The sequence below is a fragment of the Suncus etruscus genome, chromosome X (genome assembly GCF_024139225.1).
Source record: "Suncus etruscus isolate mSunEtr1 chromosome X, mSunEtr1.pri.cur, whole genome shotgun sequence".
Lineage (NCBI taxonomy): Eukaryota > Metazoa > Chordata > Mammalia > Eulipotyphla > Soricidae > Suncus > Suncus etruscus.
In genome coordinates, this window is record NC_064868.1 from 49,418,815 (window position 1) to 49,436,660 (window position 17,846).

General features: G+C 41.1%; 1 protein-coding gene across 1 annotated transcript in view; it reads left to right on the forward strand.

Annotated features, from left to right (window-relative positions):
* The window catches only part of RP2 (RP2 activator of ARL3 GTPase), a 52,241-nt gene that overhangs the window by 22,204 nt on the left and 12,191 nt on the right, over positions 1-17,846 (forward strand). The window contains exon 2 of the mRNA XM_049767311.1: positions 6,961-7,626. Within this exon, the coding sequence (XP_049623268.1) occupies positions 6,961-7,626 (666 nt within the window). The remainder of the gene's footprint in view (positions 1-6,960; positions 7,627-17,846) is intronic.

Consider the following 17,846-nt stretch of genomic DNA (forward strand, 5'->3'; position numbering starts at 1 on the left):
TAAATTTATCTAAATCTATTTTACTTCATTAAAATAAAAAGATGAGTGCTTTTATTGTCTCTACTAGTCAAAATTCCTAGTACATTATGTCAGGCTGCTTATTTATTATGCAGTGCTGAATAAGTCACTTTAAACTATAAACAACTAGGGCCCGGAGAGATAGCACAGCGGCGTTTGCCTTGCAAGCAGCCGATCCAGGACCAAAGGTGATTGGTTCGAATCCCAGTGTCCCATATGGTCCCCCGTGCCTGCCAGGAGCTATTTCTGAGCAGACAGCCAGGAGTATCCCCTGGGCACCGCCGGGTATGACCCAAAAACAAAAACAAAAACAAAACAAAACTAAACTATAAACAACTATATTTTTGCATACTATATTGATGAGATACTGTTTCTGATGCATGAATAGTTTTTCATGAGATTTTATAGTCCCAAAGAGCTAAAAACAGTGTAAGTAGATTAGAAATATCATTTTCAAAATGGTCTTTCAGATACTGTATTTTCAAAAATAAGTTAAAAATTTAAAAAATTATAGGTCTGTGCTGAGGGTTGCTCCTGGAGGTACCTCCATGAGGTGCCTAGCATTGAAGCAGGGTAAACAGCCTGCAAGGCAATCACCTTAACTCCTTTATACAATCTTCTTAGCCTAAAAGTTGCTTTAAAAGTTAAAGATCAGGGGCCCAAATAATAGCATAGTGGGTGGGGGATTTGTTTTGCACATGGCCAATCTGGGTTAGATCCCCAGCATCCCATAAGGCTCCCTGAACATGCCAGGAGAAAACCCTGACTGCCCCTGGGTATGGCCCTTAAATAACAACTACTAAAGTAAAGTACCAGTGGTTGGAGCAGTACAGCAGATAGGACATTTGCTTTGCACATAGCTGACCTGGGTTCAGTCCCCAGAACTTTATGTGGTCTTTTGAGCCATCCAGGACTAATTTCTGGACAGAGAGCTGAGTAATTCGGATTACTGCCAGATTTGGCCCCCAAACCAACAACAGGTAAAACATCAGGAGCTAGATGCTACAGCAGGTAGGATGCTTTCCTTGCAGGTGGCCGACTATGTTTTATCCCTGGCATCTCATGAGGTCCCCTGAACACTCCAGGATTGATTCCTGAATATAGAGCCAGGAGTAAGCACAATCATGCATGGTCTCAAATCCCCGCCCCAAAAGGAAAAGAAACAAAGGATCAAAACAAAAATATTCCTTAATATCAATCCTATGTTCAGTGAATGTGAGACTTTCTGGTTTCAAAAAATATGTGTTCATATTTTTACCCCAAATGCATCAATAGTATCTTGTGGCATTGTTTCTTTTTGCATAGGCACATTAATGTGGAGAACAACAGAATCGTATTATCTATCTACAACAAGCTATACACAGAGGGAAACAGTTACACTAGCACTCTGGAGGGCAAAGGAGGGAGATATGGGACATATGCTGGGAAAAGGGGTGGAGGGAGGACAACCCTGGCGGTGGTAATGGCTCTGATCAATTGTCACTATGTACCTCAAATATTACTGTGAAAGATTTGTTATTCACTTTTGGTCATAATAAAATTATTTTAAATTTTTTTTTAAATGGAGAAATCTTATCTATAGGAAGTTCATATATAATAGGGTTAGGAACTCCTAAATTTTTTATTGCAGGGGTGGGCTTTCACTCTGAACACTTGTCATAGTGACTTTATTTAGGTTTCAGTCAATTAGACATCAGCCATTCACCACCGAACCTTGGATTCCCATCCTGAAACTGGCATGCTTTTCTGCACAAGCACCAGGAATCAAATTTCTACTGGGAAAGGCCCTAATGCTACCCTGCACTGACTTGCTCCAGAGTGGGTTCGTTTGACACCCTGACAACTTGGAGGCAGAAACAGCTTGCTTTCAGGGCAGGTTTCCCTGCCTAGCCACCTAAGAGTGAGATGAAGCCAAGAGGTCTTTCGTGACACCCTGACTTCAACATAGGTTCTGTGCAAAAACCAAGATATCTAATTACTGACTATGACAACCATGATTGAGAAGAACTTTTCCTGAGACTGTGAAGTAAGAATTTGGGCTTAGATAATTTAATATGCCTGGAGCCTGTAGTTGGCCTTAAGGCAGAATGCTTCATGAGTAGGGACACCCTGTTTTTAGGCCAAAGGTTTTTTCTATTTTCCCCAAATTTTCCGGTGCCTGTGCAAAAACTGCCGCCCCTTTTTATCTTTAAGATAGGGGCTCCTACCTTTTTATAGAACCTTGGGGCATGAATTACTTTGTTTTTTTTTTTATTTTTAGGTAAAACTCATATTTCTGCATTTTTTTTCTATAGAATTAATAAGAAGGGGAGAAAGGATGGGGACCAGGGGCCAAGTAGTCCCAGGTCTATTGTTGGAGATAAAATGGGACACAACTACCACCTCACAGGTATAGGAAGGAGAAGTGAGGGCAGATTACCAGCACGGAGCCGCAATTGTGGGCGCTTGTGGGCTGCGGAATGGAGGGTGATTCTGCACCTCTTCACAGGTATAGGAAGAAGTGAGGGCAGACTATCAGCATGGAGGCCTCCATTGTGGGCACTAGTGGGCTGCAGCTTGGAGGATGATTCTGCACCTCCTCACGGGTATAGAAAAGAAAAGTGAGGGCGGACTACTAGCACAGAGGCCACCATTGTGGGTGCTTGTGGGCTACGGCTTGGAGGGCAATTCTGCACCTCCTCACAGGTATCAGAAGGATATGTGAGGGCGGGCTACCAGCACAGAGGCTGCCATTGTGGGCACTTGGAGATTGCTGGTGGAGGGCAACCCTGCTCTTTCTCATAGGTATCGGGAAGAAAGAGACTGGAGGACGGGGCCAAACCTCAGCAACCGTCATCATAATCCCTGCTTAGGGGGGCACTCCAAAGAAGGAACCAAGTTCCACACCACAGAAGACAAAGTATAGCTGAAACCTGAAGGCAGAACGCTCTGAGCCACCAAATGCAAAGTTATAATGGTAAACAAAGGAAAGAGGCTCTCATACGAATCTAAGAGGTGAAAAGAGTCCCTAATAAACAATATGATGCTCAACAACAGCTGGATCAAAGAGGAACTCAAGGAAGAAATAAAAAGATTCCTTGAGACAAATGATAATGAAGAGAGAAATTGTTAAAATCTGTGGGACACAGAAAAAGCAGTAATTGGGGAGAAACACATAACAATACAGGCCTATGTCAAGAAAGAGAAAAATGACAAAAGCAACAGTTTAAAGGGACACCTTAAGGAGCTGGAACAACAGCAGCAAAGAAACCCAAACACAACCAGGAAACAAGAAATAATAAAAACCAGAGCAAAAATAAACAACATAAAAACTAAGAAAAACAATACAAAAATCAATGAGAACAGGAGTTGTTTTATTTTTTTGAAAGAATAAATAAGATAGACAAACTACTGGTAAGATGCACCAAAAAAAAAAAAGAGGGAAAACACACAAATAGGTATGATCACAAATGAATGGGGAGAGATAACAGAATTCCAAGAAATCCAACATATCATGAAGGCTTATTATGAACAACTATACTCAGTCAGGATAGAGAACCCAGAAGAAACAGACAGATTTCTGGGAAAATATCATCTTCCAGGACTGGATAGGAGGATGTAGAAAGCCTAAACAGGTGAATCACATCTGAGGAAATTGATTCAGAAATTAAGAAACTCCCCAAGAGGGATGTGGAGAGAAAGGAACTCTTATCCACTGCTGGTGGAAATGCCGTCTAGTTCAACCTTTATGGAAAGCGATATGGAGATTCCTCCAAAAACTGGAAATCGAGCTCCCATACGATCCAGCTATACCACTCCTAGGAATATACCCTAGGAACACAAAAATACAATACAAAAACCCCTTCCTTACACCTATATTCATTGCAGCACTATTTACCATAGCAAGACTCTGGAAACAACCAAGATGCCCTTCAACAGACAAATGGCTAAAGAAACTGTGGTACATATACACAATGGAATATTATGCAGCTGTCAGGAGACATGAAGTCATGAAATTTTCCTATACATGGATGTACACGGAATCTATTATGCTGAGTGAAATAAGTCAGAGAGAGAGAGAAAAACGCAGAATGGTCTCACTCATCTATGGGTTTTAAGAAAATTGAAAGACACCCTTGTAATAATAATTTTCAGACACAAAAGAGAAAAGAGCTGGAAGTTCCAGCTCACCTCAGGAAGCTCACCACAAAGAGTGATGAGTTTAGTTAGGGAAATAACTACATTTTGAACTGTCCTAATAATGAGAATGTATGAGGAAAATGGAGAGCCTGTCTAGAGTACAGGCGGGGGTCGGGTGGGGCGAAGGGAGACTTGGGACATTGGTGATGGGAATGTTGCACTGGTGATGGGTGGTGTTCTTTACATGACTGAAACCCAAACACAATCATGTATGTAATTAAGGTGTTTAAATAAATTAAAAAAAAAAGAAAGAAACTCCCCAAGAACAAAAGTCCAGGTCCAGATGGTTCTACATGTGAATTCTACCAAACATTCTGAGAAGAATTACTACCAGTGATCCAGAGGCTTTTTCAAATTATTGAAAAGACAGGAATCCTTCTTAATATCTTTTATGAGGCTAACATTACACTCATTCCCAAAGATGGCAAAGACACCACCAAGAAAGAAAACTACAAACCAATCTCACTAATGAACATAGAAGCAAAAATCCTCAACAAAATCTTAGCAAACAACTCATTTTTTTTGTTTTGTTTTGTTTTGGTTTTTGGGTCACACCCTGCAGCACTCAGGAGTTACTCCTGGTTCTACGCTCAGAAATTGCTCCTGGCCGGGCTGGAGAAATAGCATGGAGGTAAGGCATTTACCTTGCATGCGAAAGGACGGTGGTTCGAATCCTGGCATCCCAGATGGTCTCCCGAGCCTGCCGGGGGTGATTTCTGAGCGTAGAGCCAGGAGTGGCTCATGAGCGCTGCCTAGTGTGACCCCTCCCCCAAAAAGAAATTGCTCCTGGCAGGCTTGGGGGACCATATGGGATGCCGAGATTCGAACCACCATCCTTCTGCATGCAAGGCAAACACCCTACCTCCATGGTCTCTCTCCATCCCCGCTTTGTTTTGTTTTGTTTTGTTTTGTTTATTTTGGGACTGTGGTTATTATTTGATTGTTGTCTTTATTGCTGTGGTGCTTTTTGGGTTCTTTTGTTTGATTTTTTGTATTGTTTTTATGTTTTTCTTTCTCTTTCCCTTTCTTCTCTCTCTCTTTTTTTTCTTGTTTTTTTGGCCACACCCATTTGATGCTAAGGGTTTACTCCTGGCTAAGTGCTCAGAAACTGCCCCTGACTTGGGGGACCATATGGGACACCGCAGTCCTTCCTTAGCTAGTGCTTGCAAGGCAGACACCTTAACTCTAGCACCACCTCGCCAGCCCCTCCCTTTCTTCTCTTAAATTGATATTTATAGCCTCTAGAAGGACTCCTCCCATTTCTTGCTTGTTTGATTTTTGCCCTCCCTTTCTTTCTTTTTTCTTCCCTCCAAACAGAGCCACCTAACTTGATCCATCTTGTTCTGCCTCACAAATTGGAGGAATGGAATGTAGGATACCAAGACCAAACAGTTGTATGAAAATTAGTAGAAATAAAATATATCATACTGAAACATTAAAACCAAAAAAGGGGGACAAAACTAAAGATCCCAGCCTAATTCAACAACAATGGAATCAAGAAACCTAACTTTAGGGCCTGGAGAGATAGCATGGATGTAAGGCATTTGCCTTGCATGCAGAAGGTTGGTAGTTCGAATCCCGCCATCCCATATGATCCCCCAAGCCTGCGAGGAGCGATTTCTGAGCATGAAGCCAGGAGTGACCCCTGAGCCCTGCCGGGTGTGACCAAAAAAAACCCTAACTTTAACAATCTAAACTTAAAATGAGCCTGCACACTGGCAGGCCAGGGGTCAAAGAGTGGTGAGATAAGATGCACACTGGGAGCCTTGGTGGAGGGAGGTCAACACTGGTGGTGGGATTGGCCTTACTCATTGTATGTCTGAAATATAACTATGAAGGACTTTGTAAATCACAATGGTTTCAATAAAATAAAATCTTAAAAAATATGTTTTCAGTGCCGGAGCAATAGCACAGTGTGTATGGTTTTGTCTTACACACAGCCAACCTGAGTTGGATCCATAGCATCTCATTGTTCACTTAGCCTGCCAAGAGTAGTTTCTGAGCACAGAGCTAGTAGTAAGCCCTGAGAACTGCAGTGTGTGACCTCCCACCAAAAAAAAAAAAAAAAAAAAAAAAAAAACAATGTTTTCAAGATCCAGAGCAATAACACAGCGGTAGGTCATTTGCCTTAGATGTTGCTGACCCAAAACGGAACTGGGTTTGATCCTTTGCATCCCATATATTCCCCCGAGCCAGGAGTGATTTCTGAACACAGAGCCAGAAGTAACCTACGTCACCAGAGTTTTTGTTTGTTTGTTTGATTGTTTTTTGTGTCACACCCAGCAGCGCTCAGGGGTTACTCCTGGCTCTATGCTCAGAAATTGCCCCAGCAGGCACAGGGGGGACCATATGGGATGCCAGGATTCGAACCACTGTCCTTCTGCATGAAAGGCAAATGCCTTTCCTCCATGCTATCTCTCCGGTCCCAAGTCACCAGGGTTTTGAGCATCACCAAGTGTAGCCCAAAAACCAAAAAAAAAAAATGTTTTCATATGTTATAGTTTGAAATAGCACCCAGACATTGTCCACATTGTATTTGGTTGATATGTCTTTTTTAAATCTATAGGTTCCCTGTGTTAAATCTATAATTCCCTCTCAGTTATGTATTGGATGAAATGTGGGAACTCCATATATTTTCTTACTATAGTCACTGACTTCTTGCAGTCAGTGAGACACGGAATGTATATTTTTGAACTAGTAATTGTTCCTGCCATTCAATAGACACTTATTGTCTGTGTTTTGTTTTGTTTTGTTTTGCTACAGGTTGATCCAAAAGATTTCATGTTCAGTGGACTAAAAGATGAAACAGTAGGTCGCTTACCTGGGAAAGTTGCAGGACAGCAATTCCTTATCCAAGACTGTGTGAACTGTAATATCTATATTTTTGATCACTCTGCTACAATTACTATTGATGATTGTACTAACTGCATTATTTTCCTGGGACCTGTAAAAGGCAGTGTGTTTCTTCGGAATTGCAGAGACTGTAAGTGTACATTAGCCTGCCAACAGTTTCGTTTGCGGGACTGTAGAAAACTGGAAGTCTTTTTGTGCTGTGCAACTCAACCCATTATTGAGTCTTCCACAAATATCAAGTTTGGATGTTTTCAGTGGTACTACCCTGAATTAGCTTTCCAGTTTAAAGATGCAGGGTTAAGTATCTTCAACAACAACTGGAGTAACATTCATGACTTTACACCTGTATCAGGAGAACTGAACTGGAGCCTTCTTCCAGAAGATGCTGTCATTCAAGATCATGTCCCTCTACCATCTACAGAAGAGCTCCAAACTGTCCGCGTATCCACAGAAGCCAACAGGAGTATCATTCCAGTATCTCGGGGTCAGAGACCAAAGAGTAGTGATGAGTCATGTTTAGTGGTATTGTTTGCTGGTGATTATACCATCGCAAATGCTAGAAAACTTATTGATGAGGTAAGGAAAGAAAGCAGAGAAAGAGACAATAAAGGGTTTTTCTAGAGACTGGGTTTAATGGGGGAACAGGCAAGGTAGGGAAGCCAGAGGCCTTACAATCAACCCCTGAACAGAGAGAGGGATAGAGAGAGAGCTGGGTTTGGGACCAGAGCAAGGTTTCAATCAGAGAGAGAGGACTAAAGAGGAGATGAAAGCAGGCACCACAAGGTAGCAGATAGAGGTAGTCCAACCAACAGTTTTTCAGTGATGCTGTCCAGGAAATGCAGCCAGTAAGAAAGTAGCACCCCACACTCAGTTGGGGTTTTTTTATACCCTCAATAGCTGCCTATAAATGACAGTTACCAGAGGGTCCTTTTTAACAGATTTCTCTGCCCTTAAGGGGACAAACCCTTTTTATGACAGTGTAACCCAAGAACATGGGCTATTAAAAATATAGGCAAGAGACAAGAGAGATTGGGCAAGATTACATTGCTTTGCATGTAGCCAACCACAAGTAGATCCCTAGTATCACAAATGGTCCCCCAGGCATCATCAGGGAAATTCCTGAGCATCACCAGGTGTGGCCTCCAAATCAAAGCAAAACAAAATACAGATAATCATTAAGTCATCATCCTATTTGCCCTACAAACTTACTTATAACTGCTTAAGCCCTAAAATACTTTCTCAAAGAAACTTTTAAAATGGCAGTGGTAGAGGGTCTTAGGTATTTTTTACCTAAGGGGGTTTGGGCCACACCAAGCTACACTCAGGAGTTTACTTATGGCTCTGCACTTAGAAATCACTCCTGGCAGGTGCAAGGGACCATATTGAATGCTGAGTATCAAGCCTGGGTCAGTCCCAGGTCAGCCACGTACAAGACAAATGCCCTATCTGCTGTGCAATCACTCCAGCCATAGGTCTTGGGTATTTTGGTGGTGGTGAAAGGTATAGTAATCTTGTACAAAAAATCCATAAATGTTGTTATCTAAAAATACAATAAGGAGAAACTTTAAAATATAATTCGTGGGATGACAGATATTTTAAGGACTAAGGTTTTTGCCATATGGTTCTATGGATGCCACCAGGAGTAGTGATCCCTTAGCGCAGCACCAGGAAGTAGCCCTTGAGCATCATCAGGCATGACTCCAAAACATATACAAATATATGTATATATAAAATAAAATAATAGAATTCAGTAAACACTTAAGCATTTTTTTGTTTTGGGGCCACACCTAGTAGTGTTTGGGGTTTAATCCTTGCCCTGTGCTGCAGGATCACTCTTGACAGGTTTTGGGAACCATATGGGGCATTGAAGATTGAACCCAGGTTGGCCACATGCAAGGCAGATTCCCTGTTTGCTGTATTGTCACTCAAGCTCCTAAGCACTTATTATATACAAGTTACTCTCTAAAGCCATTTCATTGTTACAAGAAGCACATTTGCTTTCACATTTTTGTCTATCTTAAATGTATCTTATAATTGATGGCAATTTAGAGCTAATGAAGTATATTAATATTTCTGGATGTCAAGAGGCACAGACAAAATTATCTGTTTTCAGAGAATTTCCATTCTTTTTAATATATTCAGTGGAAGCTCACAAAAGTCATACAACCTATTAAAGGCATGTTTTATGGCTAATTAGTGGGAAAGTTTATTGGAGTTTTAATTGGCTAGAGGGTGGAAAAACATTTTAGAATACAGTGTTAGGCTCTTATGATTATAAGAACAAATTCCACATTATTTTCCTTTTCCCCATTACCCTACCTCCCTGGAAAGGAGGTAGAGTGGAAGAGATGAGTGAATGCTGGCAGGACAAAGGCTGTGGGCTCATGAACAGGGCCTGTTACTAAAGTTCCTTAGTAAAGAGGATTCTTTTTACTACTTGCTGGTGCTAAAAGATAACTCCTAGCTGTGCCGTGGATAGAACCCTGGTTGGTTATGTGAAAACCAAGCATCCTATCCACTATACTATTGCTCTGGACCAGTAAAGAGGTTTCTTTAATAATCAGTTTCCACTTGAAAAATAATCTAGGATAAGAGATTAGAAGATCCAGAAGCAGCAGTGCCTATGTTGATGGGTGCTTCAGGGAGAAAACAGCAATAGGATATATTGACTATTCATTCATTCTTCAGGAGGAGTCTGTTTGAGTTTATAAAGCCAAAATCTAGAAACAGATGTATATGGAAATGTATCAAGTCTCTTTTCAAGTGTATTTCTTAAAGCCACAGCAACTCTGGGGACCTTAAATATAGCTCATTGAGCTATAGTATTTGCTTTGCAGGCAGGAAACCTGAAATCAATCCCCCAGCACCTCGCTTAGTCCTTTGAGCACTGTTGGGTGTGCACCCCCCAAAAAACAGAAATTCTTTTAAACAACAAAACAGAAAAAGTAATGATTTTAGGGGGAAATGATTTCTGTAGCTATACATTCTACAATTAAGAAAACCTATGTCTGAAATCAACAAAGTATACCTGAGATCTAGTCTTTAAAACAACAGAAGCCCAAGTATAGATAGAAGATAATTACAACTTATTTTTTAGTTATGTCAATCTATGCTTAAAAAGTATATGCTATTGGGGCCAGAGAGGTGGCACAGCAGTAGGGCATTTGCCTTGCACACGGCTGACCTAGGATGGACCTCGGTTTGATCCCAGGCATCCCACATGGTCCCCCAAGCCAGGAGCAGTTTCTGAGGGCACAACCAGGAGTAACTCCTGAGCATCACCGGGCGTGGCCCAAAAACCAGAAAAAAATTATATGCTATTAATGTGGTAAGATAGAAAAAAAGTACTTTGAGCTATCTAAACACATGTAATGTTACATCTTAGAGGTATAATTTGTATTAGTGTGTATGGTACTTTTAAAAATCTAGATACAGTTTTCAGGTTAAACTACTTGTTGATTAAGTAATGAGGAATGGGCATAAAGAAGCACTGAAAGGAAAACATTTCCTTTTCTTTCAGTTTTTACTTAAGTACAGTGATTTACAAAACTGTTAATAATAGAGTCCAGGGGGCTGGAGTGATAACACAGAGGGTAAGGCATTTATCTTGCACTCAACCATCCCAGGTTCAGTCTCTGGCATCTCATATGGTCCCCTGAGCCCACCAGGACTGATTTCTGAGATCAGAGCTAGGAGTGACAACTGAGCATGGCCAGGGTGTGGCCCCAAACAACAACAATAATAATAGAGTTTCAAATGAGCATGCTACAAACACTGTCTTTTTCCTGAGTCATCACCAGATGTTCTGAACCTTTCAAACTGCTGGTTTCTAATTTTGAAAGTAATTTGACAAAGAAGAGTGATGTTTCTTAGATGTATTCCTGACTTACAAAACAATTTATAAAATACAGAAAGCCAGGGGCCGGAGCAGTACTGCAGCGGTATGGCACTTGCCTTGAATGTGGCTGACCCAGGACAGACCTCGGTTCGATCCCCAGCATCCCATATGGTCCCCCAAGCCAGGAGCAATTTCTGAGCACACAGCCAGGAGTAACCCTTGAGTATCACCAGGTGTGGCCCAAAAGCAAAAACAAACAAACAAAAACCCAGAAAGCCAACTATAGCAAACAGCAAAAATTGTTGACAATTATTTCCTATATACTAAGACTTATTAAACCTTTTCCTTTCATGGCCCAATTTTGCCTGATAATCTTTTACATGACCTTTGGTAAATATGAATATGAAAATAGGTATACAAGGGGCTGGAGCCGTGGCACAGGGTGTAAGGTATCTGCCTTGTGTGCCCTAGCCTAGGACAGACATGGTTCGATCCCCTGGCGCCTCACATGATCCCCAAATCAGGGCCAATTTCAGAGCGCATAGCCAGGAGTAACCCTTGACCATCACCGGGTGTGGCCCAAAATCCCCTCCAAAATAGGTATACAAACAAAACATTTGCTGATAAATCATAAATTTATTTTAAGTTCATCCACATTAAATTATACAACTCCATGCAGAGCCACAATCCACCGTTTAAGAAGCTAGGCTATATACCAGGCACTGTTGCAAGGAATTTAACTGAATTAACTTACTTGATTCTGAATTGCTTTGAAACAGATGCCCTTTAATAGATAAGAAAAATGAGCCATAGAGAGGATTAGTATTTTTGGAAAGGTGATTCAGCTAGTAAACAGCAGAGCCTTGATTTAAATCCAGGCTCTCTGGTTTTGTAAACCCATCTTAATCTTTAAGCATGACATTACTGTGCTGCCCCTGTGATAAGAGAACATTGACAAATGCCTGATGGAGCAGGCATGTGAACAAAAACACAGTGAATAAATTCAGATGCTACCTTTTAGCTTGAAAGTAAACCCTGTTTTTGTATGTGTGTAGAGGTAATTAATTCTGAAGCATGGAAATTAAGGAGTGAAAAGAGATGTAAGGCAAGTAATGATATGTGCTGAAAGATCAGTTGTTTATATATTTACCTATTAAAATAAAAATTACATAATATATATAAATGAGCTAAGATTCCCTAAAATATATAACAGCTATCTAATTATGAACTCTATGGGGCCTGGGAAATAGTACAGTAACACTTACCTTGCATGTAGCTAACCCAGGTTCTATCCCTGGCATTACACATGTCACTTGAGTTTTTCAGGAGTGATCCTAAATCAAAATCCAAAGAAAATAATCATATTTTTCAAAAGCATGAATCTTTCTTGTATTATAACAAAAATATCTTTGGACAAGTTAGAGTAGGACTGTGTTTAGTTTTTTTTAATTAATTTAAACACCTTGGTTTACAAGGTCATTCATAATACAGTTGGTATTTTTTCATAGTTTTACAGTTGTTATTTATTACTGAGTTTCAGTCATATAGTGTATGAACTTTCACCAGTGCGCATTTCCCTTTGCCAGTATCTGTCCTGTGCCCCCACCCCACATGCCCTCTCCCTGCCTGCTTCTGTGGCAGTTTTCTTCTATCTTCCTTCTTTTTCCTTTTAAGGCACTATGATTTTCAATATTATTAGTGAAGGGCTATCATTCATATTAACTTATCTCCTTTCTGTACCGAGTTCATGCTCAGAGTGATCAGTTCCAACTATCATTTTTATAGTGGTACCCTAACTGCATTGTTTGTGGCAAGCTTCCTACTAAGGACTGATCCTCCTGGCCCTTGTCTCTATTGTCTCTGGACATTATTACTATACTATCTTTTATCCCACAAATAAGTGAGATTATTCTTTGTTTATCCTTCACTGTCTGACTCATTTTGCTCAGGATAATACTCTATATCCATTCATGTATAAGCAAATTTCATGACTCTATTTTTTTCCTTAACAGCCCCTTAGTATTCCATGTGTAAAAATGCCATAGATTCTTTATCCACTTATCTGTTCTTAGGCACTGGTTTATTTCTAGATTCTGGCTATTGTGACTAGTAATACAATGAACATAAGGGTACAGAGAATAAGTGTAGAAGTAATTAAAGAATAAGTGTACGAGTAATGAACATAAGAGTACAGAGAACTTTTCTGCACTGTGTTCTTGGGCTCTTAGGGTCCATCCCTAGGAGGGATATTGATGGATCATATGGAAGCTCAATATTTTTTAGTTTTTTTTTTTTTTTTTTTTTTTTTTTTTTTGGTTTTTGGGCCACACCCGTTTGACGCTCAGGGGTTACTCCTGGCTATGTGCTCAGAAATCGCCCCTGGCTTGGGGGGACCATATGGGACGCCGGGGGATCGAACCGCGGTCCTTCCTTGGCTAGCGCTGGCAAGGCAGACACCTTACCTCCAGCGCCACCTACCCGGCCCCAATATTTTTTAGTTTTATCAGGAATACCTATATTGTTTTACAAAAAGGCTGGATTAGACATACCATCATCACTGAAAAAGGGTCTCTTTCTCCCTATATCTGTGCCAGCACTGGATGTTCTTGTTCTTTGCAATGTGTGTCAGTCTCCATGGTATGAGATGGTATAGCATTGTTGTTTTGATTTGCATCTTCCTGATGATTAGTGATGTGGAGCATTTTTTTCATGTGCCTTTGGCCATGTGTATTTCTTCTTTGATGAAATGTCTGCTCATTTCTTCTTCCCAATTTTGGATGGGGTTGCTTGTTTTTTTCTTGCTAAGCACCACCAGTGCCTTGTATATCTTAGATACTAACCCTTTATCTGATGGATATGGGTTAATAGTTTCTCCCATTCCATGGATTGTCTTTGTATCCTAGTCACCATTTCCTTTGGGGTGCAGCAGCTTCTTAGTTTAGTGTTTATCTTTGCTTCCATTTGCTTGGCCAATGGTGTTTCATACTTGAAGATGCCTCTAGTTTCAATGCCATGGAGTATTCAGCCTATGCTTTCCTCTATGTACCTTATGGTTTCAGGTCTGAAATGGTTTTTAATCAATTTTGATTTTACTTTTGTACATGGTGTTAGAAAGAGGTCTGAGTTCACTTTTATACATGTAGTAGTTGACCAGTTTTCCCAGCACCACTTGTTGATGTTCCTTGCTCGACTTCATTTTTCTTGCTTATTTTCAAAGATTAATTGATCAGATACCTGAGGGTTATTTCTGTAATCTTTAAGTCTATGACATTGATCTGAGGGTCTGTCTTTATTCCAATACCATATTGTTTTAATGACTACTGTTTTGTTGTATAGTTTGAAATTAGAAAAGTGATGCTTTCTATCTAATATCACAGAATTTTTAACTAGTTTTATAAATAAAATACAAATAATGGATTTGGGAGTTATTAAGCATAAACTTGAGAGGGAAGAAAGTCTAGAAGAACTAGATAAAGCAAAAGCACATTATATAGGGGGAAGTTAGGAGAAGTACCTGGACCTCAGTTTTTCTCACCTAAAAATTAGATTTCTTTCTTCCTCTTATCATGTCACAGATAGGCATAGGTTAGAGTAAAAGTAATATGAGTTGTTTGGAAGGAAATTATTGATTATATTTGCATATTTCTCACAATTATCAAGCTTTTAAAAGTAGATTTTCACCAAAAATAGTCTTCAAAGATTTCCCTCAGTGAAATGCCAAAATAGATATTGCTTCATAGTTCATTAGCTTTTGATAAGACTATTTTTAATTAATCATCTACTTTTGTGAATTTGTGTTTGAATGTAAAATGAGAGGTGCTGAGCAGTCTAGAAAATTAGAAACACATTGAGGATCGTTTTTGATAATTTAAATAACCCTGCAGTGTTCCCCATGTAGTTGTCTGCTACTTTGTTTTTTTTCCCAAGGCATCAAGAGTTCTGAAGTAAGAGCTGAGTTTGAATCCAACTGGACAGGATAGTATGGAATAATGAAACTTAGAAGGAAATTCTATCAGCACTTAAACTGGTTTAGAGATGTGTAGATGAGTCAAAGGGCTAAAGCACATACTTTGTGTGCAGGAGTCCTACCTTCAGTCCCCAGCATCACATGCTGCATTAAGCCACATGGTCCCTTGAGTCAGAGAATAGAACCTGAGCACTGCCAGATGTGACCCAAAAGCCAAAAAAAATTTTTTTCAAATTACCTGTAATATACTCCTACTTGAATTGCCTGTTTAGGAACAATTTTTAATTTTAATGTATAATTTGTTTAGTTGGGTTTGAATCCCAACTCTTTTACATGATAATTGTATGATCTTGGGCAAAGCTCTCTTTTTTTTGGTTTTTGGTTTTGGGGCAAAGATTGCTCCTGACAGGCACGGGGGCCATATGGGTTGCCGGGATTTGAACCACTATTGGTCCTAGGTTGGCCACTTGCAAGGCAAATGCTTTACCTTTGTGCTATCTCTCTGGCCCTAGGCAAATCTCTTAACTGCTGTGTCTTAGTTTTCTTATCTATAAAGGTCTCAGCTTGCAGTTTTGCACAAGAAATCAGACAGTCATGGGGAGAAGTTCATTTTGGCCAGGAGGTAGCGGGCAGAGTTGGGGCAGCATCTTGGATCTTACTGAGCCAGCCAGGATTCTAAGTCTGGTGCTTTCCCTGCCACTTTTATTAATTTGAGTTTAACATAAATCACTTGATGATCAGGGTTGACATAATTAAGGGTACTTGTGCTAATTAACTCAGAAAAAGGTGGGAAAAATTAAAGTGATTTTACAGATGTATGATAACAATTCCCCCACTTCTCTGTGTTGAAGACACATGGCTAGGGAAAATGTCATACAGTGATTAGCTGACGAAGTAATTTGTCAGTGACGAGCAGTCAGGGTGATGATCTCTTGCACCGTCTGATCGGAATGATTGGTCAAAGATCCACTGGAAGAAGCTGATCCATGTGGTCAGATCAGTCTCTCTCTCTCTCTTTCTCTCTCTCTTTCTCTCTCTCTCTCTCTCTCTCTCTCTCGCTCTCGCTCTCTCTCTCTCCTCTCTCTCCTCTCTCTCCTCTCTCTCCTCTCTCTCCTCTGAAAAGATACCGAAGGAAACACTCCAAGGCCAAAATAGGAGGTGTTGGGGCCAGAGAGATAGCACAGCAGCGTTTGCCTTGCAAGCAGCTGATCCAGGACCTAAGGGGGTTGGTTCGAATCCCATATGGTCCCCGTGCCTGCCAGGAGCTATTTCTGAGCAGACAGCCAGGAGTAACCCCTGAACACCACCGGGTGTGGCCTCCCCCCCCCCCAAAAAAAAATAGGAGGTGTTAGAGGGATAGAGAAAAGGTTTTGCTTACAACATAGAGATACACATATTCACACATCCGCAGTTGATCAGTGCCCTCGACTGGCTGCTGCTGGTTGAGGGGCATCGGGCCTCTCACAAAGTGCCTTCTGCAGAATAGTGATGGGCACTAGCATCTGGGACACTGTTCTGAGTCTTCAGCTTGCTCCCCTTCACTGCCTGGTTCTGTCCTGCCTGAGGGACCTCAGCTGGGCAAAGCCAAAGGTTAAATCAGTGGAACCTTCATCAATAGAGAGAAAAACTGCTGCCGTGCACTGGTATTCTCCCTGGCCCAGTTACGTTAAAAGCTTCTGGATTTTTCTGTCCTTTCACGATATCAAACTACAATCCCCCCTCCTCCAATTCTGCACAGACTTCTGAGATGGTTTCTCTTAATAGCTGTTTAGTGAACAAAGACATTCTGTTTAGCGTCATTTCTGCTAATAAATTCATAGCCATTTTGAAGGTTGAACCATTTAACGGTACCTAAGAGTTGGATTGCCAGCACTGCCTTATCCGTCTCTGCGTAGCTCATCCTGCAGGGTCCTGTACTGACCCTGAAAAAGTCTTTTGGTTTGCTTTTTGGTTTGTTTGTTTGCTTGCTTGCTTTGGGGCCACACCCGGCAGTACTCATGGGGTTACACCTTGTTCTGCTCTCAGAAATCACTCCTGGTAGGCACGGGGGATCATATAGAACGCCAGGAATTGAAATGGGGTCAGCCGTGTGCAAGGCAAGTGCCCTCCCCATTGTGCTAATGCTCCAGCCCTGAAAAACTCTTTTGAGTAAGAATTCTTTATTCCTGTATCCTATACACATCTGTCAGACATCTTTAATGCCATTTCACTTATCCGGCTGGGTCCAGTACCAGCCTTAGGAAAAGTCTTGAGTAAGGACTCTTCACTTCTTGGGAAATGTGCATGAGAGAATTTTTGATGAATATACCACGTTCAATTTGTCTTGAAAAAATGTTCGTAAATAATCCAGAGCAGCATGAGGCAACTCAGGGCGGGGGTTGGAGGGATTAAGCTGTTCTCCAGTAGAGGATATTATAGCACATTCAGCACAGCAAGAGGGGGCTGACATGGTGATACCAGTTTCGTTATTCAGTACCCCAAGAAATTTGTTTTAATGTTTTCTTTTTTTTTTTTTTTTTTTTTTTTTTTTGGTTTTTGGGCCACACCCGGCGGTGCTCAGGGGTTACTCCTGGCTGTCTGCTCAGAAATAGCTCCTGGCAGGCACGGGGGACCATATGAGACACCGGAATTCAAACCAACCACCTTTGGTCCTGGATCGGCTGCTTGCAAGGCAAACGCTGCTGTGCTATCTCTCCGGGCCCAAAAGACTATTTTGCATTTCTATAATGCTTTTTTTTTTTTTTGGTTTTTGGGCCACACCCATTTGACGCTCAGGGGTTACTCCTGGCTATGCGCTCAGAAATCGCCACTGGCTTGGGGGGACCATATGGGACGCCGGGGGGGGGGGGATCTAACCGCGGTCTGTCCTACACTAGCACTTGCAAGGCAGACACCTTACCTCTAGCGCCACCTTCCCGGCCCCTAAAGTTTTCAAGTTCCTGTTTAGGAGCCAAACTGTGGGGGTCTCAGCACAAGAAATCAGACAGTCTT